The sequence below is a fragment of the Camelus dromedarius genome, unplaced genomic scaffold (genome assembly GCF_036321535.1).
Source record: "Camelus dromedarius isolate mCamDro1 unplaced genomic scaffold, mCamDro1.pat HAP1_SCAFFOLD_198, whole genome shotgun sequence".
Taxonomy (NCBI): domain Eukaryota; kingdom Metazoa; phylum Chordata; class Mammalia; order Artiodactyla; family Camelidae; genus Camelus; species Camelus dromedarius.
The window spans coordinates 156623-180032 of record NW_026989822.1 but is presented as its reverse complement, the minus strand read 5'-3'; the positions used below and the strand labels follow the sequence as shown (position 1 = coordinate 180032).

Below are 23410 nucleotides of genomic sequence, written 5' to 3'. Positions count from 1 at the left end.
CCTGCTGCCCAGACACACCCATGAGTCCCCAGAGCAGACACAGCCATTCGGCTCATGCGGGGGGTGGAGCGCAAGCCAGGGTGACACCCCCGGTCAATACACACACACATATATATATATTCTAAGACAAATGTGTGCTGAATTAATTAGCCAACCAGATGGTCTTCAGAGCCCACCCTTCAGCCCTGCTGATCAAAGCTGGGATAGGAAACCGGATGCTTGGTGTCACAGAGGGCCCCTGCACTCCTCCCTCACGTCTGCCTGGGTCCACCTTCCCCCTCAGGTGTGTCTGCCGAGTGGTTACCTGCCAGCACCACGCTGGGTGCTGTGGGAAACCAGGCCCCTGCCTGCCAGGTGAGCGTTTTGTCCACATGGGGAGACTGGCATTAGCATCACACTGAGAGGCCCATGAGCTTCAGAAAGGCCTGCGGGGGGAACTGCTTCTGTCTGGGGAGCTGGAAGGCTTTCTGGAGGAAGTGGTAACTGCTAGAAGCCTGGAAGGTTGGCGGGATTCTGACAGAGCAAAAGCTGTGCGGGTAGGGGTGCAATGGGCAGCTTCCCGGGCTCTGCGCTCACAGAACAGGAGCTGGCAGCTGGCGGGGGCTTTGGGTCAATGGTTCTGTGAATCAGTGAGTGAGTCCACAGAGGCCAAGAGGTGAAAGGGGAAAGTTCAGGGCGCGATGTGCAAATATGGGTCGGGGGCTGGCCCGAGGCGGGGGAGGAGAGGAGCTGATCAGCCCCCAGGGTCCCGCGACAAGAAACAGCACAGAACTGTGGCATCAGAAGAACGTTTATCCATCGAGTCTGGTGCACCTGCTTCAGGGATGTGAGAGCATTTGCTGGGCCACATGGAGAGGTCACGGCCCGGAGGGCAAGCGCAGCCCCTGCTCCTGGGATCACCTCCTCCGTTAACGGCCGTCACAGCTCTAGGCCAACCTGCTCTGGGCCTCTTCTCAGTCCCGGCATCTCCTGGCTCCTCCTCACCATGTTCTCACGTTGTGCCTTCCCTGGTGATGCCCAGAGACAGACGATGACACCTTCAGTTTGGAAATCCGCCTCGTCCCCCTTCCTGGTTCCCAGCAGACGGGGTACTGGGGCACCGCGGGTGGAAGGAGGGAGCGGGCCTCTCCCGCTGGGCTCGGGGATGTCCAGCCCCCTCCCTGCACTTCCTTTACCCAGTCAGGCCGGGCAGGGGTCCGAACGCTGACCGAGGCTCCGTGGGAAGCTGGCTGACGTGTGTGCTGTCTGCTCGCCACAGTTTACATCACACGTCAGTTCCCAGGAAGAAAGGGGAATAGCGCTGCTCGCAGGCGGGGCCCCGACTCCCGGTCCTCCACAGCCCGGTGCTGGCTGGAGGGAGTGGCCTGACAGAAAAAATGACAGAGGGGGCCAAACATCACCCTTCACCCACATGCAGCTCTTCTCTGAGACGCAGGACCCACCACTTTTAACAAAAGTCAGGCACGTGACATTACAAAAAAACAAAAAACAAAACAAAAACATTTCCTTGTCTTCCTAGTTACATTTAAAAAAATCTTAAAAACATAAAAAGTATTCACTTGTGCATTAAATTACTCTCAATAATTACAAATTGCCATTCAATCTTTTCTATGACTTAGTGAAAAAGAAAATAAATTTAGCTGAGGTCAAGACTGTACTTGCCCATCCAGGTGAAGAAACTTTAGTTTTGTTATTTAACTGCCTGGAAAGTCAGCTTCCACCTCTGGCCCGTAATAAACAGACAAATTCACGGTAAACTTTTAGAAGTGAGTGAGACCACCTGCATCTGTCTGTCTGTCTGTCTCTCTGTCTCTCTATCTGTCTATCCAACCGTCTACCGATCTGTCTGTCTGACTGTCTATCCATCCGTCTACTGACCTATAATCCATCCGTCTTCTGACCTATAATCCATCCATCTTCTCCATCTATCTCTCATCGACTGCTGTCCATCTGCCTCCCACATCTATGCTCCACCCCCTGTCTCCATCCCTCCACCCCTTCCTCCTGGTCACACTCTGGGGTGAGGCAGCAAACTGGGAAGCTCTTGTCTTCACCACTTGAGAGAGTTCTGCGAAATGAAGCGGTAACACCTCTCTGGTCTCCTCCTTTCTCTCTAGTTCCAGGTGTGAACCTCGGGGCTGCTGGAAGGAGAGCCCAGACCTCCAGGTTCTGGTCGTGGACCACGGAGCATGGTGCCCCTCTCTGGGACCCCAGCTGCTTCACCCTCAGAATCCCATCAGCAGAGTTGACGCATTGGTGGGTGGGTTTGGATCCAAGCTCACCTCCCCACTGTTTCCTTCTCCTTCCATCTCCCTTTGTAAATCAGAGGTTTCCGTCCACGGGGAATCGCTCAGTCTGTGTTTCATGTCTGAGCTCTTGATTTTTGCCTTCTGTTTACCACGAGTTTCCCACAAAACATCTCGTAGGTAAAACAGTCCTCTTCCAGCTGCCAAACTCCAAATTTAAAGTATTATTTTAAAAGCAAGAGCGTACAAGAAGTTTGATAGCAGTGATCTTTTTTTAAAGGGAAGCTTATAATCCTCTCGTTTGTCTACAAACAACAGACCATTTCACCAACCTTCTTTCAAGCAGGGGAATGAGGCACAGGCAGCCAGATATAAAGACAATTTAGCAGAGAAAACTCCCTAAAGACTGAAAAAGTTATGCCACAGCTGTTTTTTTATGAAAATCAAAGACCTCACAGAAGGAAATGATCACATCGACAGGTGACTGGATAAGGAAGGTGTGGTGTGTTTACACAATGGAATACTACTCAGCCATAGAAAAGAATGAAACATGCCATTTGCAGCAACACGGATGGACCTGGAGATCGTCATTCCAAGTGAAGGAAGCCAGAAAGAGAAAGAAAAATACCACATGTGGAATCTAAAAAAAGAGAATAAAAGGACACTGTGAACTCAGCTACAAAATAGAAACAGACTGGCAGACATAGTAACAAACTTATGGCTACCAGGGAAAAGGGGGTGGGAAGGGATAAATTTGGGAGTTTGAGATTTGTAAACGTTAGCCACTATTTATAAAAATAGATTTAAAAAAAACCAAATGCCTTCTGCACAGCACAGAGAACTATAGACAATACCTTGTAATAACCTATAATGAAAAAGCATATGAAAACGAATACATGTGTGTCTATGCATGACTGGGACGGTGTGCTGTGCACCAGACATTGACACACTGTAACTGACTGCACTTCAATTATTAAAGGAGTAAGAAGGAAATGATCAATGGTCCCCAATGGATAAACACACACTTCCTTGGCTTTGAGTGAAAATTCTCCTCTGTGAATCCTTATGTCAAACAGTCACATCACACGGACGTGCCCTGTGGGTGAAGGCCAGCGGGGGGCCCTCCCAAGGATGAACCCGCTCCCTCCTGTCGCAGCGTCCACGCCCTCATCACCCCCGACAGAGCCAGACAAGGCGCCAGCAGCGCAGACGTCGGGCGCCCTGCGCTGCCCACAGCCGGGGACTCTTCTGTGAAGTCCCCGTATCCAAACTGGAGTTACCCCTCCAAAAAACACTCCACCACCACCTTCCTTTCACTCAGTAACACACAAGAACCCGAGAATGCAGGCAAAACCACCCACTGCAATTGGGACCTTGTTCCTTCTCATCTTCTGATGACGTCCCGTTTCTGTTCAGAGGTTTCGATCCAAACACACTGGGAAGAAAACACACTGGGCCCCGTTCCACGGGTGCTGTGCAGGGAATCCTAATGTGGGAACAGCTTTCTCTTCACAGTGAGTCTTGCCCAAGCAGTGTCTGCTCTGCAAGATGCCCGGAGAGAAGCCAGCTTCTCCACTGATGATGGAGGGCACTTGGCAACTGGCAAGGAACGAGCACACCACAAACCGGGCTCAGGAAAACACACCCCTGCTCTCCTGCGGGCTGTAAGGAGGAATGGCCTCGGGGCTGCAGGCCCCCCAAAGCCTGCACACGGGGCTGCGGAACGGGGGCCGGGGAAGGGGCCCTCGTGTCTCCGAGTCTGAGGCAGGACCACACTCTGGGGCCCTCGTATGCTTTCCTCTTTAGAAAAAGCTGAGCCAAACCAGACACAACACGCTTCTTGTGCGCAGTCATGGGTGTGAAGACGGCTCACATGTGGGGCAGCCCTCCGCCCACTGCTCTCTGGGACTCTCTTGCAAAACAGGAGCGCCATCCCCATGAAACCCTAACCCCAGGGCCTCGCACGTGCTAAGAACACTCTACCACTGAGCTACAACCCCCCCACCAACTGATCTTTAAAAAACGAGTATCAGGCCTGGGAACTGGGTTCTGGCCACAACAGAGCAGCCCGCTCCTCCCGGGTCCCACCATGTCCAGCCACAGCCCCGGGCACCACACGGCCACGGGCATGGGGATGCTGACAGACAGAAGGAAGGATGCAGGCTGGAGAGGTGCCCTGACTGCCTCCCAGGATCCCGGACCGTCAGACAGAAACAGCTCCAGGGAAAGCCTGCGGCTAACCAAAGACCCAAAACAGAAACAAAAACAGTGTTGTAACAGCAGCAAACCTCGGCAATACCTGCCCTGTTCTGACCCAACACCCAGGGGACCCACAGCCTAGCCCACCATACCACACCGAGCGGAAAGTGGACCCTTCATGTCACCAGCACCCCCAACCCCGTCACAGGAGCAGTGGCCCTGGCTGCCCAGTGGGGCGGGGTCCGCAGGGTGCAGGGAGAGCTGGCGCCCCCCACTGAGCCTCCAGACCGAGTGCAGGGCTGCAAGTCCGAGGGCCGGCCCTGCACCCACCACCCCACTGCCCCAGGGTCACGGCCGGCTGGAAGGTGCGTCTGAACATCCAAACACCCACGTGGCTCAGGACCACCACCGGGCAGGTGCGCTGCCTGAAAACAAGGGGGCAACCAGAGCTCGGGCGCGCACACCAGAGAAGTCCAGGGTACAACCTAAACCCACAGGCAGCAGGACCTCGGGAGCGGAGGGACAGGATGGCGGGGTACAGACACCCACAGACACCCAGGAGGGACCCCGAGACCCACACCTTCCAGGACCAGAGCGTGCGGTCACCTTCACAGGGCTGCCTGGGACCCCCGGCATTCTAGGAGCGTGTCTCTGTGCGCCCAGGCGCCCAGGAGAGCTGGCTGCCCAGTGCGTCCCAGAGCCGTCACACCGTCATCCCAGTCCTCCCACCCCTCCGCCCCCTCCCACCGCGTCTGTGAGGCCCGCCTGGCCTTCATGTAGCCAATCCGGCCCCTGCCCTGCCTGAGGCGACCTGCACATCAGATACCAGAGGTGCCTGGTATTCAGCAGCAGAGCTGGAAGGTGAACTGGTTCCCGGCCCCCTCAGGATGGGACAAGGCAGTGACCAGCCTGAAGCAGGACACGGGAGAGTGGGGTCTGGGGGAGGGGCTTTTAGACACCCAGCGCCTCCATGAACTGCACTAGGTTACCTTTGAGTCCCAAGATCAGACCTGCGGTGCCGACGCTTAGGTGGGCCGTCTGCAAAGCAGGTGGGACCCCAGGGCCAGGGCCAACCCCTGACTGGCCTTAACACCCTTTGGCCACACCCCCCTCACCCCCACGTGGGGATTCCGACTCAGCTGAGCGCTTCGTGCCTTTGGATGTCATTTGACCGTTTTCTTCAAATACAGGGAGGGGAAGCTGAAGGGGGCAAGTGGGCGGCAGCAGAATGACTGTCGATTAACGGTCCTCAGTGCGTGCACTGCTTGCCTAGAATGCACACTGACCATCACACCCAAACTCCACCCGGTTTCACTTTCCTCCTGCTCTCAGAGCCGCGCCCCCCCCGTCCCCAGGCGCCGATCGGAGTGTCCGCAGCTCTGAAATCATGAGTGTCTCAGACGTTTTTAAATCTGGGCAACGTCACATATACCAACTTCCTTTACAGCGAGGACAGTAACAGAAATTGGAGAGACAGCGGCTTTTGCGGAGCGCCTACTGCTGTACAGAAAAGGGTCGCCCCCTCCTACAGACGAGGAGAGCAGTGCTGAAAGGGGAGCTCAAGAAACTTGCTCGGGGAATTGCAGCTCTTGGGGACGGATGGAAATGCTGGCTGTCATGACCGTGGTGGTGGTTTCCTGGGTGCGGACGCCTCCACCAAATCCATCAGCCTGAGCATCTGAAATGTGTGGTTTGCAGACAGGAACCACACCACTGCAAAGGTGTTAAGAATTAAAAAGGAAAAAACAAAGTTGTTCAAACAACTTACTATACGTAAGGTGAACAGCACAGGGAACTATATTCAATACCCTGTCATGGCCTGTAATGAAAAAGAATATGAGAATATATATATAAATGGATCTCTGTGCTATACACCGGACACTAACACTAGTTTGTAAATTAGCTACACTTCATTTAGAAAGAATGCAGCTTGCTCAAAGGCGGTCAGCTCATCTCTATGCCTGAAAGCTGTGTTTTCCAACAAGACACCCTTGCCCCTCCATCAGGGAAATCTCAAAGTCAGCAGAATCAACGCAGTAAAACAGCCCTGTCCTAAAGGAACTGCCTCTTTGCTCCAAAAACAGAGGAACGCCTGCCTCGGAGGGGCCTGCCAGCCAGCTTCCCGCACGTGGATGGGGCCCGGGGCCTCTGGGGTAGCCTGCAGCCCTGGGACCGAGGCTCCCGGGCTCCCGCCAGCCACCGTCAGCAGCAGAGAGAGACCGCTCTCTCCCTGGATGTACAGGGGCCAAAATGCTCTTAAATTCACCTCTGGAGCTGGAAAAAGATTTCTGTCCCACCCGGACAGTTTCTAATATGTCAACACCCACCTGAAGCGTGTGGAAAATTACTGCCATGCATACAGATGGCATTAAAGTGACGGGAGATGTCTGGAGAGACATTATCTTCCCTTCAGCCACGGATAAGTTAAGTCTCCCACATCTGGAAGGCACTGCTCGCAGGACGTTCAGGCTGGAGAGGCGAGCGGGCAGCGGGAGCACCAGCCCAGGCTTGCTGCACTGAGCGTGACTGTCCCCTCCCCAGGAATCGCCCCACCCCGTCCTTCCAGCTGAGACACGCACACAGGCCGCGTCACTCTGGCCAGGCCCGTGCCTACCCGCCCGCCGCGGCAGCCTGGGCCACAAGCCGCCAGGCTCACCTGGAGATTGCAGAGGTGAGCCTCCGGGAGCCCTGGTGACAACCGGGCAGGTTACCTCGCTGACTGTGTATTCTGCTTTAAAGTCTTGGGCTCTGAATCCCTCCAGCAGGCAAGGCGAGGCTCATTCAGAAGCCCCCACTTTGACCCCCAGGCCGGCTTTCGGCGCCGAGTGAAGCACTGCTCTCCCAGGAAGGTGCAGGAGCACCTGGGCCCTGCGTCCTCCCGGGGCAGCCGGCGACCCCTCCGGGCCGGGGAGGAACCGGGCAGGTGGAGGAGTGATCCGAGCCGGGAAGCAGCAGGCTCCAGACCGCACATCTGTAAGCAGGCTTCCCTCTGCCCCGGGAGCCCTGGCTGCTGAGACAAAGCAGAGCTTTCTTCTGGAAGGAGGCGCCTCCGGACTGCAGGGCCGGGCGTCCTGTCCCACAGCTGTGGGACCCGGGGACACTGGGAAGAGCGGGACCCTCCGCAGCCGGGTCCCCCATCGGGCCCTGTGCCCGCATCCCAGCCCCTCCCGCTCCCCTCCGCCCCTCCCCCACCTCTGGGAGGTCAGTTCTCAGCCTCGCAGAGACATGGCCAGAGGCTGCTGGGAGGGGACCGGCGTGTACCTGGGCGCCGCGGGCACCGGGCAGTCCTAGGATAGGCCGGGAGACCGGGCAGTGGGAGGCGACCGCAGGAGGGCTGTCCCCAGAGGCGGCCCCCACCCGCCGGGGCCGGGGACTCTGGTTCCGGTGTCCTGGGGGAGTCGGGGCAGGTCGCGGGGCGGCCACCTCCGAGGAGGCCCATTCAGAGGGCGGCAGGAGAGCTCCTCCGAGGAAAGAATCTGGCTGTCCAGCGGCCTGCCCAGCGAGTGCCTCCCTCCGATGGCACGGCCGGCCCCACCCGCTCCCTGCCTGGTTTGCTTCCTCTCCATTTCTGCCCCCTTTTCCTTTTCCCTCCCTTTCATCTCTCCAGGCTCCCGGCTGAACCCTGCACCACTGGGCTCCAGTCCATGGCCAGTGCCACCCGAGCGGCTAGCGCGAGTGTCCGTGGGGCTGGGACCCCAGGGAGACAGCCACCCCGAACGAGCCCCCCAAGGCCCCCATCCAGGACCTGCACCTTGACAGAGGCAGATGCGCTTCCCTGGGATCCCAGGCTCACAGCGAAGCCTCCTGCCCTGTCCCCTTCCCTGGGACCAGGGCACCGCCTCTCATCGCCTGGGCACCAGCCCCAGGCCTTCACTCCATCCCCTGCCCAGGGCAGCCGGGGGTGAGCGCTTTCCTCAAACCCCACAGGGCTTCCTCCCACAGCAGTGGCTCCCATACCCTCCTGCTGGCTGACTCTCTTTTCCAACCAATCAGCCAGCTTCACCTGGCCGGTGGCTTAGCTCAAACACACTAGATCCCTTTCTTCTGCTCTGCTCAAGTTCTTCACTCTACATGGAAGACCTCCCCCGTCCCTGAACCTAAGCAATCTGGCGAGCTCCTATATACTCGTCAAAGCCCATTTCAAATGACCCTACACTTGGGACACTGTCCCCCCTCAGTCAGGTAAGTCCATGCTCCGTCCCTCATGGCCTCAGATCTGACCATAAGAAGTCCGTTCAGCAGAGCAGAAGGGACTTGTCCTGGGTGTGGCCTCTGATATCGAAGCCCAGGGTGGTAGGCAGTGTACCACGAGGTCTACATCCACCTAGTGCAGCACAGAGTGGGTGCTCACCCCTCACCTCTCCTGCCTCACGGGCCATGCACAGTCCCACTTGTCCGCCAAATCCTAGTGCGGACACCACACTCCCTGAAGTCCTCCCTGGAAGAGGGACCCATGACCCTCCTGGGAGTCCAGGGGGCCAGCACTCGCCCCGCCTCCAGGGCTGCACGGAGGCACTGGGCACGGTGCACGTGGCAGGCTTCCAGGACACCTTCTAGCCACGCCGTGCAGAGTCACCCCTGCCCAGCCCTGCCGTGACCCTCTGACCCACTCATCAAGCCAGTGGAAGCTCACAGGCACTCACCTCTCACAGGATGGACGCCTGGCCCACCTCCCCAAGTTCGAGGCCAGGAAGGCCCCAAGGACCCTCCACCCTGAGGGCCGCGCAGGGCACTTCCTCTGGGTTGTTTATGGCCTGCAGGGTCTGCAGGAAATGCCCGGCCACAGCCCAGGGCAGGCCCAGCCGGCAGACAGACGGGCTTTTCCCGTGGCCCACGGCTCCCCGAACAGAGAGGAAGGCGGCCATCTGGCAGGGCAGCCAGGCCCAGGAAGGGCTGAGATGGACAGCGCTCCCCAGGGTGGGTCCTTCCCCTGGTGCAGGCGGGGCAGCCCATGGGGTGGGCAGAGGGGACAGCCGGGCCCGCTTTCTGAGATTCCACCTCTGTGCTGTGTCCAGCCTCTCTGTGACCAGGGCAGCTCTGGTGCGGACGCTTGCAGACTGGCCTGCCCTTCCTCCTTGTCCCCTCTGCTTGGCGGGGTGGGAGCAGCGGGGACTCGGCTGATGGCACAGGTGTGCTCCAGGTGGAAGCAACTCCCATGAAAGGTCACATTCAGAAAACTCGTCCCTAAAACCGTGCTGCCCCCAGGAAGTATCCAGGACCTGGGTCAGAGGGAGGTGGGCACCCACTCACCCCTTGTGCAGTCACCACCCAGTGCAGACACAGTGTCCCATCAGCAACGCCGACCCTACCGCCCATGTCCGCAGCCACCATGCGCCGGGCTCCCCGAAGGAACAGCGTCTCCCTCCCACTCACTCACAGGTGCTCACGCCTTAAAAACAACACAGACTTTCACCTAGAACCTCTTGGACGCTGGATGCTGAGAACGTAAGGGTGAGTGAGGAGCAGACGGAGGACAGTTTGGAAGTTAAAGGGGGGGAGAGACGGAAACCCCATGCAGGCCTCTGCCTCCTGCAGGCTCGTCCCCGCCAGCCCACCCTCCCAGTGCCCCTGAGAACAGGAGGGCCGTCGGGGACAGCCTGCCACCCCTCCACCCTGACAGGCAGGGCTGGGCACCCCTCCTGACCCACTGCACACCGCAGCCACACCGGTGGTGATGTGAGACCGTGACACGCAGCAGGGGTGGGGGGCAGCAACCACAGGGGGGCCAATCTCTGGGAAACCCACCCCTTCCCCAAGGAGCTGGAATAACCCTCCTGCCTGTTAGCATATGAAGTTATGGGGGCACTTCGGGGCTCATCTCAGTTTCCTGGATGACCCCGTGCTCCGGGGCCACCTCTGGCCTCTTCAGACAGCCTGCATTCTATCTGTGGGGTGCGTCCCCCTGAATAAATCTACCTTCACTCCACTGCTCTTGAATTCTTTCCTGCATGGAGCCAGGGACCCTCACATGATGGGGCGCATCCCCGGGGCTCCGCCCAACCCTGGGACCTGGCCGTGCCCCGCCCGATGCCCCCACAACCCCAGCCCCAAGTAAACCTCTCCCCGCACCGCTGACTGGCGTCCGGCTCTGTTTCTCCCTGACCTCATCGGCTGGCTGGCTGGGGGACAACCCGACACGTCTGGATTATGCCAAGCCAGCACCCGGTTCAGTCCGATGTGGGAAGACACACTAGTCAGAAGTCAGAGCCCAGCTGAGACCATAACATCAGAACCAGGCAAACTGGGAACAGCCACGGAGCCCCGAGTCAGGTCAGCTGCTCGAACCACCCGCATCTCCCCCAAGTGAAGCCCCGTCCTCCCCTCTTTCCAGAAACCACTGTGGCCCGAGCACTCCACCCGCCTGGCACTGCTCTGCACACGGCAGCCGGACCAGCGTGTCTCCAGTGGACCCGGTTGTGGCGGCATGGCACCCACTGACTTGGCCCAAACCCACTAACTGGGTTCCAGTGAGCTGCCCATCGTGGGGGACAGGGGACGGGGCTGTGTGGAGACAGAGACGCCATCCCTTTGCGTCTGAGTTATTGAAACAGAAGAACACGCACGAGGCTACACACGGCAGCATGGGCACCTCTCCGCCGTCCTTGCATTCGACGTTAGAGGCGCCAACACAGCACACGCTTCTCCACACCCTCCACGCACTCATGCTTGCTAAGGAGCTGGTCTCTGCATGTGCACACTGGGCCACACGGGAAACTCTGCAGGACAGACGGCCCTTCTGTTAAACGACCTGGGATCTGGGTTCCTCAGGAGGGAGGGGCAGTGGAGCGGCCATCGTCCCCAGGACAAGAAGTGGGATTAAACACACAGTCAGCCTCCCACCTTCCCAGAGGTGCACCTGAGGGACCCCCTCCCTGCTTTCCGGGGCAGAAAGCAGCGACATGGTGAACCCACAATGACTGAGGAGAGCAATTTTTAAATGGGAACACGGCTTGAGCCGCAGCCCCTCCACCGCCTGACTATGGACTCTCCAGGCAAGTGGCATCTACCCGGGAGGCGGAGCTGAGTAGCCCAACCAGCACGCATCCACGCTCCCTCCGTGGGGTGGGCGCAGGGGTGTGTTAGGTGCCCAGGAGGGAGCAGAACCACCCCTGTGCTGGGGGACCCAGGATGGGGACCACACCCAGGACGTAGGAGCCAGGACAGGGCCCCGGAGGTGGCAGAGGTCCAACGCCCCAGCAGACCCCAGCTCACCCCTGCACCCCTCCACCCCATGGCCAGTGCTGCCCTTGCTGTCCAGGCTGCTGCGGTGCGACCCAGGCACGTGGCGGTGCTCCTGCATGAGAGGACGCCCAGGGCGGAAGAGAGCGGGGTCTTAACCTGAGCTCCTCTGTACAGGCTGCTGCCACCCATCGGGGGCCCTGGGGGGCTGAATGGAGGGTAACGGGGGGTCGTCACTGCGGAATAAAGCAGAGTGAGGCGCCGTCCGTCCCCGAGTCCTCTCTGAGGGGCCATCGTGCAGGCGGCCAGCTCTGCTCCCTCCTTACTGTACGGCGTCTCCGGAGACATGGGGAACGCAGGCGTGAGGGGCAGGGTCTCACTGCCACTGCCAGTGGGCGAGAAGACCCTGCCGTCGACCCTGTCCAGGTCCTGGGGGTACACGGGGATCGCCGTCTGGAAGTGGCATGGGGTGGGGGTCAGGTGAGCCAGCCCTGGTCTGAGCGCGGGCCCAGGAGGCAGGGGTGGAAACCCAGGAAGTGCAGTGGCCATAAAGGTGGGGGAGCGTTGGGTGGTCCAGCCGGTGACAGCCACGTGGTGAGTGGAGCTGGTGGGGAGTCTGTGCGGGGGTGAGCGCCCGGGGAACGAAGTAGGTGAGTGACCTTCACCCGCAGTGTGTCCCCAGGCAGGTACGCACACGGCGCACTGAACCCACAGCTCAGGGAAGAGGCTGCCTGGACCCGTTTCCTCTATGGGCCCTGGCTCGGTGCCTGGATTAACATTAACGGTGACGTTCTCCTCCCCGTCTGCTCTGGGCCCCAGCGCTCCCGCCTGGACAGCACATGAAACCTGACATGAAAGGGTTCCTGGTCTGGGGGCTTGCCGACCCGTCTTACTTCGATTCTGGTTAAAAGCCTGAACCATGCCTCCCGGAAGATGCTCTGATGTTCTCCCCAGGGGGTGGGGCGGGCGTCCCATGTCCACACTGACCCACACGTTCTCCCTGCCCCCCTCCCGGGGACCCCGAGGGGCCTTGGGTGGGGACTTGGGCCCCCCTGCGGGGACCTGGAGGAAGTCTGTTTGCGGCTGGTGGCTGCTGTCCGCCCACGGAGTTCCGGGCCCTCATCCCTCCCACGGGTCAGAACACAGAGGTCCGATGACCGGAGCGAGGCACACGCCCAGGGCCCGCTCGGGACAGCGACCGCGCACCCATGCTCTGCACCCACACCCTGCCTCGGGCCAGGCCCCGGGCGTGCTGTGGCTACCTCCTTGGTGCTGGCTGGAGAGAGAAAGAACACCAGGCTTGGGGCCTGTTCCACACTGGTGGGCTTCCCCCAGCCGCACTTGGACTTGGAGAAGGCTGGGGGCCCCCCGGTGTTATTGTCATACTGCCCAATGCTCAGCTTCTGGAACCTTCCTCTCGGGGGCTCGTCACCTGCAGGGAGGGAAACAAGTGGGCTGGAGGCGCATTCCGCGCGGGGCAGACCGCCAGCCCGTAACCGCGACCGACTTTAAACCTCTCAGAGACACTCGATTCATTATTTTTTCTTTTTCTGGTTCCAGAGCACCTTCCTCACCCGACAGGAAACCCCAGCCCCCTCCCGCGGCCCCAGCAACCACTAACCCACTTTCCGTCTTGATGGGTTTGCCTGTTTGGACATTTCATTGACAGGGAACCCCAGGGCTCCGGCCGCTCTCCCCCGGCATGACCGGTTACCACCCACTGTCAGTCTCTCCCACCGCCGGTTCCACCAGGACCTGTGTCCAGCAGGCTCCCCAGAATGGAGAGCCGGCTGGGCACCCAGCGGGGGCTCAGGAAGCACGGGGTGGGGGAACCCGGGGCCCTGGACCGAGCCCACTTCCCAACCCCCAGAGTCAGCAAGGACTCTCCGTGGTGGTCGAGCTTGGAAAGGCCCCAGCGGCCGCAGGCATGGGGACTCACAGTCTGAGACCCCTGCCTGAGCTCAGCGCCCCCTCCTGCAGCACCTGCAGGCACCTCTGAGGCCAGAGGGCCTGCGTGCCGCTTCAGGACCACCACAGAGGGAACAGCCACTTTGACCAGACACAGACGTCTTTTTCTTGGGTCACCAATGTGTACACATTTCCACCTGCCTACATGGTCGGTCGCCTTCTTTACATGTTGTACTGCATCTTTTAGAAACATTTTACCCCTTCTTGTTTTTACAGAGAGGGTGTGGGAGGGGGGTGCGGGGCCCCGGAGGGAGGCTGGCCCCCACCCCGACACAGGCAGGGCCCAGACGCCATTCCCAGGGCAGGACAGGTGCATGGTGGGGGCCCAGCGCTTTTGGAAGGTGGATCGGGGTGGAAACGCCCGTGGGTGTCAGTCAGTGATGGGCAGGAGGACCCTGTGAGCCTGGCCACCCCAGGAGGGGACGACTGATGCCCCCCAAGGCTGTCGGGTCACAGCACGCGAAGCACGTCACCCAGGGAGACACCCAAATGCGCTGCTCTGAAATGGTGTGCAGCGGGGCAGCCCTTGACCTGCCTCCTGCAGCCCATCAGAGCTGAGAAATGCAGAGGCCTTCCCGGAAGGGACGGGGGGACCAGGAGATGGCCTCTGTCTGACAGGCAGGGCAGAAACGGTGTCCTGCAGACGTGGCCTGCTGCGGCCATGCCAGCGCGCTGGGAGCAGGCTGTGGGTGCTCCCCAGGGGTCTGCTGCTGGCCTGCAGAGGACAACCTGCACCCTGACCTCCACGTGATGTGACCTCAGCCCTGACCTTTGAGCCAGAGGGCTTCAGGAACCGAGGCCCCCTCCAGCGTGCGGTCCTGTGTATGAGACCAGCCTCAAGGATGCACTCAAAGGCACTGCTGTGAAAACACATCCGGGTGGGACCAGGGCCCACGAGGAAACACGCAGAGCCGAGCAGGCAGTCTCAGGAGCCATCCGTCCCTGCAGCTGGTGCGGATCTGTGGGTGGCCCCGCTCCTGGGCTTCCTCCAGGCCCCAGAAACATCCCCTGGGAGGCAGGACACACCTCCACAGCCAGGTGGTGCTGTAGGCACGTCAGTGATTAAGCACATGTGTGGCTGCATCACCGTGCCGCGTGCCAGAAACTGACACGGCGTTGTGCACTGACCGCACTTCAATAAAGAATGTAACAAACACAAAAATACAACCAAAAAGGAATGATCTATGTGGACCATGGAGTAGGGGGGACCCCTGGCTGAGATCGGGGACCCCTCCTTCTGCACACGTGCCAGCGCGGCCGTGGACGCCCCCTCCACCTCTCATGTCCTTCACCCCTCGTGAACTTTGGGTAACGACGTCTGAGTCCTCCCAGCTTTGGAACTGCCCCCAGCAGGCAGAAGTGCCCCGTCCCCGGGCAGCGGCCAGGCTCCAGGTGGCCAGGACACAGACGAACACAGACAGGCTCCAGGCGACACTCAGGCCACCTGGCTGTGCACGGGAATCACATTCATGGTCTGGACCCTCGGGCCGACCCTGCCCTGTGAAGTCACAGCCTGTGGAGTGAGGCCAGGAGGCTGGCGTCTTCGTAAAATTCCCCAGCGTTTCCAAACACACAAACCAGTGGGAGGACCAGGGCCAGTCTCCAGCATAGAGTCACGCATGGGGGAGCGTTTAAAATCATTCTGACGCCAAGCAGGATCCAGGCCAATTCACCCCAACCTCCTGGGGGAAGCCTGCAGGCATGTGCAAAGCTCCTGCGACTGACACACTCCCAGGTGGCAGTGCCGAGCGGGCAGACGCATGACCTTCGCCTCCACCTGGGTGGCTGCCAGGGGCAGCATCTTCACACGGGGGCCTGCCCACGGGTTCTGGAAACTCCCTCGCATTCCTGGGAGCAAAGGCCAACACCAGGGATGCACACAGATGGCCTGCCCCCGAGTTAGCTCCAGGCTCCCCATTTGGATAAACGTGCTTCCTCTGCAGAGCGAGTGTCAATGGGAGAAGGGCAGAGCGACAAGGAGATGCCCAAACACGCTTCCAGACTGATTCAAGCGGCTCTGCTCTCCCTGATGCGGAAATGCAGACGGACTCCCCCACAGGGCGTGTTCCCAGGGAGCGGGGACATCTGTCAGTTAGTCCCCATCCGACCCCAGGGCCTCAGGGGACGTGGGAACCAGGCCAGCAGGCTCCGCAGATCTGTGCCCAGAGGCCCAGGGAGGGCAGCTGCCTTGAGGACTGTGGGACTGGAAGTCCTCCGCACCGGGAAACGCAGAAGAGCTGGGCAGGAGGGAGCCTCTCCTCTAAAGACGTTTTTTAATGGAAATGATCATGTCCAGAAAGCTAGGAGGCGCACCCTTGCACTGCGAGGAGCACAGGAGACCGTGTCCTGCGCAGGCGTGCCTGTGACTCACGGCACAGACCCCATGGGACTGCTGCCCTCAGGGCGCCAGCGGCAGAGGCTGGCACCTACTTTCCACTCCTTTCTGCTTCTTTGAGTCTCTTCCTTTTCTGTCATTACCTGCCCACTCCGCCCCCGCCCCAGAGCCCTGGATCTCACCGGCCGCCTCCTCAAACACTTGAGGAAGCATGATGTTTCCACCACACACCTCAGGACGGTCACAAGGACTGTCCACTTGTGGGGCCTCCTTCCACAGAAGGTGAGCCAGGAAGGTGCAGCCCCAGGCACGCACGGCTGATGGCGGTGAGGAGGAACAGCACAGGACTTCAGGTCCCGGGCCATCTTCCCATCATCTCTTCCCTGTCCTGACCCAGGGGGCTCACCACCACCCACCCCGGGATGAGGCAAATTCCACGTCTCGCCTGTGAAGGCCCATCATGCATCGGGGGTCACGTCCGTGCGGACCAGCTCGTGTCCACCACGCTGAGACAGAGCTTCCAGAAACACGCCCCCGACACCGGACGCCCGGGGTCTCCAAAGAGGGCTTGCCAGCACCTGAGGAAGCATCTCCTCAGCACGTCAATGAAAGAGCCACCGGGGGAGGGGGTTATAGCTCAGGGGTAGAGCGTGAGCTTAGCAGGCACGGGGTCCTGGTTCAATCCCCAGCAGAAAAGAACTGTTAAAGAAAAAGGAAAGAAGGAATTGCCATGTGGCCCAGCAGCCCCACTCCCGTGTGTGTGCCCCAGGGAACTGAGAAGAGGTGATGGAACGAACACTTGTGCACGAACCTTCACACGGCCCTGCTCACAAACACTGGAGGTCCCCACCCACGGACGGAGCACAGCGCAGTGCAGCCATGCAGAGGAACGCCACTCAGCCCTGAGCACAGCAGGGATGAGCCCGACAAATGTTAGTTATGCCTGCATTGACACGGAACACCCCGAAGAGGCCGATCCACGGAGACAGAAGGCAGACCGGGGGCGGTGGGATCTGGGGAAGTGTGGAGCGGGGCCGACTGCAGTGGGTGCAGACTCCTCCTGAAATGACAGAAGTGTCCTGGACCCAGACAGTAGGGACAGCTACACAACATGGAAGGCACATGATGTCACAATACTGTGCACTTGAAAATGGTGAAAATGGTCAATTTTATGTCACATGTATTTTTCTGCAGTGAGAATGTGAGGGTGGTCCACAGATCTCTGATGGCTGCGTGTGTGAGCAGCTTACGGGAGCCACAACCTTGGTTTCACGATGGTGAAGACGGTGCCAGGAGACAGAAGTTCTAAAAGCAGGACCGTGGGCCCGGGAGGGTTCAGAACCAGAGCTGCAGGCCAGCCCAGCATCCAGGGACGTGGGAACACGCCCGTCAATGTGACCTCGTGGGGCCCTGAAACCCGTGTGTGGAGCGAGGGTCATTGGGGGCAAAAGGAACTGAGTCACTCACCCCAAATTCAAAGGGCGCTTCTGCAGAAAAACAGAAAGCATCTCCAACAAGAGCTACCCTACTTCCCACCATGAAGGATGTTCCCACCCGGAGCGCGGAGCTTCCGTGTGCCTGCGGGCACCCGACTCGCGGCCCCTGCTCACAGTCCTGAAGAATCCGTCTGAAGCCACGTGGGGCGCCCGGCGTCCTGACCCCAGGCAGGAGTGTCTTTTTAGATCTCACGGCACAAGCACACCCCACCCGCCACTTCATCTCAGGCAATGAGAGCTCAGCTGGAGAAACTCCAGTTTCGTCTGCGGCCACGAACAGAGGGAAGAGTCCTTCACAGGAAAACAACCGACCCCCTGGCCCTGGTCGCTGGCCCTCAGCCCGCAACCTCCCCCATCCTGGGTCCCTGGTGGGCCTGGCAGGAGCAGCCCCCCCGTATTCCCAGGGCCCCCTGCTCTGCAGGAGCTCCTGATGGGGGCGGGGACAGTGGTGCCTGGGAGGAGCTGGGACCCCTGGGCACAAGGGGAAGAGACGGGTCGGGAGGCATCTCAGAGAGAACGTGACCCTGGGCTGACCCTGGGGACTTGCTCAGCTCTTAAAATGGCATGAATGAGCCCAAACCCAGGCTGCATGAGGCCTGAGAGCCTGACATCTCAAGACAGGTCTGTCTGTGGCCAGGCCCCCTCGCGGTCTGAAACCCACCAAGAGAACCGAACCGTGGCTCCAGGGGGTGAGCTCTTGCTGTCTCCCGGGTGACCGGGGGCGTGACCTCCACCCTCTTATCCCTGAGACCACCTGCCATTGCCAACGTTGGGCCTCTGCCAGGCGGGACACAGAGCTGCCGCGCGGGGACACCGGGCCGGCCCGCCCCCGGGACCCAGGAGCAGCCCCGTCTGCAGCTGGTCGCCTGGACTTGGAATGGCAAGGAGGACAGGCCCGAGGGTGGAGAGGTGAGGCCGGAGCCCTCTTTCTTGGCCCCACACGTCCCCAGACCTCAGGCTCTGCCCCTGAGCTGGGACCCTCTTCCCGGACATGCCTGGGAACACACACAGGGTGGCCATGCAGGAAGTGCCCCAAGCCGGGTCTGAGCCTGAGTCACCCACCCTCTCTGACCTGGTACTTCCTGTCTGAATGGACAGGACAGCCCATCCTTGGGCGCGTCTACCCAGAGGAGCCAGGAGCGCCCCACGCACGGCGCCTCCTTGGTTCTGTGCAGCCCAGCTCCTCTGTCCCGTGCCTGGGCAGGCACGAGGCTGCTCCCCAGAGCCGCAGAGGGGGCGCAGTCTTGCGGCATCGGGCTGGGGTCCCCGGCAGGCGGGGGTCCTGCTGCTGTGGGGTCGGCCTGAGGTGCCCTTTCTGAGATGCCTGCAGAGTCTGCATCCCCGGGGAAAGGAGGTGACCCCGAGGGCAGCCGTTCCATCTCCTGACCGGGTCAGGGGCCTGTCCGGGCACCTGGCCCCCCAGCCCTGGGACACCCGTGGACTCCCCACACCTCGGCTCTCCCCGCGTCTGCACAGCCCGGGGCAGCCATCCTCCAGGAAAGTCCATGCTTCCTGCTCCCCAGTGCCCCTGGCTCTCTGCCCCACCCACCACCTGGGGCTCGTGCGCGCCACCTCCCCACCACACGCCCCCAGAGACCCACACGGTGGGAATCCACGGCTAAGATCCTTGCTTTCCACACTGGATCCCTGTGGCGGGGCACATGTAGCTTTATGTAATTTAAACTGATGGGCTCCCACTGTCAGCGGCTGAAGTCGGTACTTGTCACTGCTCTGAACTGCCTGCAGCATAAATCAGTCCTTGGACGCAGGCAAGACACCTGTGTCTGCAGAAGCCCTCAAAGGCAGCACTGGCCATGACATCCCAGAGTGTCTGTAAGCAGAACGCGGGGCTGCCAGGGCCCTGCGACTGTTGGCGGCGGTTGATGTAACAGAAACACGGTATTTGGACAACAGGAGGCAAGTTGCCCTTAGGTATGCGGGAAACGGAGGGCTGCCTGCCATCCATCCTTAATTGTCACAGACTTCTTCTGTTTCTTGGGTATCATCCGTTGAAATCTCCCCCCATGTAGAGGATGTGATGGAAGAAACCCCTGTGGGCAGGGCGGCAGAGAAGCGGGGAGACCTGGGGTGTGGGGTGGCACCAGGTCCCAGGGTGCCCAGACCAGAGCCGGGTAGCCACGGTGGCACCGTGAGATGCCCCCACATCTCAGCCCATTTACAAGCTCCTCCGAGGCTCTCTGAGACCAGACCCCACCTCTGCAGGGCCTCTCTCTTGTCCTGTGGGGAGACTGGCTCCCTGACCTGTCCCATGATGAATCTCGCTGAGGTCCCCATGCCAACCCAGTGGAGCCACAGGGGACCCGGGAGAGTCCTCTGCATTTCCGCCAGCACTGCACCCTCTATTCACAACATCAGCACGTGCCAGGAAACAAGATGAATACGTCACTGGCACTGCCCTTGAGGGGTTATACGGCTGGTGGCAAAACATGAGACTGTGCAATAAGGACACAGCCATGGGATGCAGAGTCAGATACACAGAAGCTCAGTTTACACATCATGGTGAGTGTGAAGGCCAGGGTGACGCCAACAAGCTTCAATGTAGTGCCTGGAGTAGTACAAGTGCTCAGAGCAGCAGGGCTTACCAGCACATTTACCACTAGCATCCTCATCACCACCATCACCATCACCATCACCACCATCACCACCATCACCATCATCATCACCATCATCACCACCATCACCACCATCATCATCACCATCATCACCACCATCACTACCATCATCATCACCATCATCATCACCAACATCATCACCATCATCGCCATCATCATCACCATCACGACCATCATCACCATCATCATCACCATCATCATCACCACTATCATCACCATCATCATCACCATCAGCACCACCATCATCATCACCATCAGCACCATGATCATCACCATCACCATCATCGTCTTGACAATCATCACCATGATCTCCACCGTCACCATCATCACCACCATCACCACCATCATCACCACCATCATCATCACCTCAGGGCATGACCTGTATGATCCTTACTAACTTCATGACACTGGGGTCTCTGTGACGACCCCTTGTCTACAGCCAGAATGAAGACACGTGTGGCAGTCAGCACCTGGGGTCAAGATGCCAGGCAGGCCAGGGAGGGTCTCATGCAGAAGAGCCAGCGTCTTGGAACTTTCCAGCCTATTTCCCATCTGTAAGCAAGACTGGAGGTGGCTCTGATCAGACACTATCCCATCCCAAGAGGGCTGAGCCTCAGGCACACAGACATGGAACGACACCTGTGGGGGTGACAGCCACCGTCCTCGGCGTGTCATGGGGCCTTTCAGACTCGCTGCGCCCTCCAACTCAGTAAGATTGGACTGAGAGCCATGTGTGGACCGGCTCAGCTGCACAGCCCTGGCTCCCCGATCTGGGGGAAGGAAACCTGCTGGGGCTGGGGTGCCTTCAAAGCACAGGTTTCCAGCACCCCCAAGCCTTCTGCAATGTTCCACGCCTCAGGGTCAGCAGGGCAGCTCTACAGTTTTATGACTTCCCTTGCATCAATGACTTTTTTCCTCTCCCTGGCTGATCTAGCTTTCTGCACCTGAGAGATGTAAATACCGACATTTAAGTATTAAAATCAAGTGGGTAAACAATGAGGTCCTGCTGTATGGCACAGAGAACTACACTCTATACCTTGTAATGACCTATAATAGTAGAACATGAAAAGGAATATTTATCTGTATAAATGAATCACTATTCTGTACACCAGAAATTAACACAGCATTATAATTGGACTATACTTAAAAATTTTTTTCAATTTAAAAATTTTAAAAATCAAACAAAAATCTCTCTGTACCTGCCAGGGAGGGAAGGACGGTCTCCTGCCCCCTCAGTTCTAATAGCTGAGAGCTACAGATGTGTGCATTCTTGGCAGGATCTCTATCAAGACAAGATGTCCCAGAAGGAGAACCAGAAGTCAGCGTGCAGGCTGTTCTGAGAGCCCCCCGCACTGTCCACAAGCTGCATCAGATGCTGTGTGAGTCCCAATGCACTGCACCTCCCAGCTTGGCACTGCCCTCACACAGGAGCTCACTGTGGGTGGAACACCAGCTCTGGGGTGGGAGGCCAGTCCCTGAGCCGTGAGCCACCCTCGTGCTCCTACCAGAAGCTCACTTCCAAACTTCAGGAAGGTCTCTGAGGATGAGCATCCAATTTGCTCACCTCTACTCCCCAGACACCACCAGAGCTCTAAAAGCACAGGGGAAAAAACCCAACGCATGCCCGAGATTCCTACCAGGCAAGAAATGGATTAAGAAACACTCCAATTGGATCTGCATAATTAATAACCAAACATGCTGAGTGTTACGGATTTGTTGATGTATTCAAGTCCTTTCATTTCAAAAATGACACTGAATTATTTTTATGATAAAAGGAACTGGAGAAGATCTAAAAATCAAAATAAAAATTCCAGTAATTCCAGTAGTGAGTTTATCAAGTCACTGAAGCATGGCCACCTGGAAAGAGGAGGAGATGGGGACCTGGAAGGGGAGATGAGGACCTGGAAGGGGAGGAGATGAGGACCTGGAAGGGGAGATGAGGACCTGGAAGGGGAGATGAGGACATGGGAAGGGAGGAGATGAGGACGTGGAAGGGGAGGAGATGAGAACCTGGAAGGGGAGGAGATGAGGACCTGGAAGGGGAGATGAAGACCTGGAAGGGGAGATGAGGATGTGGAAGGGGAGGAGATGAGGGACTTGGAAGGGGGGAGATGAGGAACCTGGAAGGGGAGATGAGGACATGGAAGGGGAGGAGATGAGGACCTGGAAGGGGAGATGAGGACGTGGGAAGGAAGGAGATGAGGATGTGGAAATGGAGGAGATGAGGACATGGAAAGGGAGGAGATGAGGGACCTAAAAGGGGAGGAGATAAGGACCTGGAAGGGGAGATGAGGACATGGAAGGGGAGGAGATGAGGACCTGGAAGGGGAGATGAGGACGTGGGAAGGAAGGAGATGAGGATGTGGAAAGGGAGGAGATGAGGACATGGAAAGGGAGGAGATGAGGGACCTAAAAGGGGAGGAGATAAGGACTTGGAAGGGGAGATGAGGACGTGGAAGGGGAGGAGATGAGGACCTGGAAGGGGAGATGAGGACCTGGAATGGGAGATGAAGACCTGGAAGGGGAGATGAGGACCTGGAAGGGGAGATGAGGACCTAGAAGAGGAGATGAGGACCTAGAAGGGGAGGAGATGAGAACCTAGAAGGGGAGGAGATGAGGGACCTGGAACGGGGGGAGATGAGAACCTGGAAGGGGAGGAGATGAGGGACCTGGAACGGGGGGAGATGAGAACCTGGAAGGGGAGGAGATGAGGGACTTCCTCAAACCCCGGGCTCTCTGCTTTATGGTCGTCATGAGGACTGACACCCATCACGGGAGAGAGAGGCCATCAGACAGTAACTGGAGCCTTGGACTTCTTTCCCCCAATATACTCGCATGCTTCCGACCTCCTCCAGGTCTCAAAGGAGGTTTCAATCGAAGGAAAAATAAGATTTCTGGTTTTAACTTTCCCAAGTGCTTTCTTTTAAGTAGGTTCAGCGAGCTGAGACAGTTTTATTCCCACTGAAGCGTGTTTTAAACTCAGAATCTCCTGAACGTACTTGACCGAGCGAGTCCACAAGGCAAACCCTCCCACCCGGGCCCGGCCGTATTCAGCTGCTGCCATCACGGCTGTGGTCAGCTCCTCCCGGGGACCCCTCCAGCTTCGCCCAGCTCTGCGCACCAACACCCAGGGTCTCAGGTGCTCGGGGGGCCGGGATGTCACTCCTGATGCAGGTGCAGGATGCTGCGTGCAGACCCGCGCTCCCTGGCCCGCCCATCACCCGGGCACGGGACAGGGTTTCTTTTAACAGACGAAGTGAAAAGAAGTTCTTTACTCAAGTCACACAGGGGACCCTAAACAGGACCCAGGTCTGCAGAGCTGAGGTTCCCCCAGCCACCTGGACCCGGGAGGGT

At 58.9% G+C, this 23410-nt stretch overlaps 1 protein-coding gene across 1 annotated transcript in view; it reads right to left on the bottom strand.

The window, feature by feature from the left end:
• LOC105088898 (tensin-3) overlaps window positions 1–23410 on the bottom strand; it is an 82486-nt gene that overhangs the window by 20224 nt on the left and 38852 nt on the right. Inside the window, 5 exon segments of the mRNA XM_064483989.1 lie at window positions 11658–11739; window positions 11784–11860; window positions 11951–12077; window positions 12887–13038; window positions 22749–22775. Of these exon segments, the coding sequence (XP_064340059.1) occupies window positions 11658–11739; window positions 11784–11860; window positions 11951–12077; window positions 12887–13038; window positions 22749–22775 (465 nt within the window).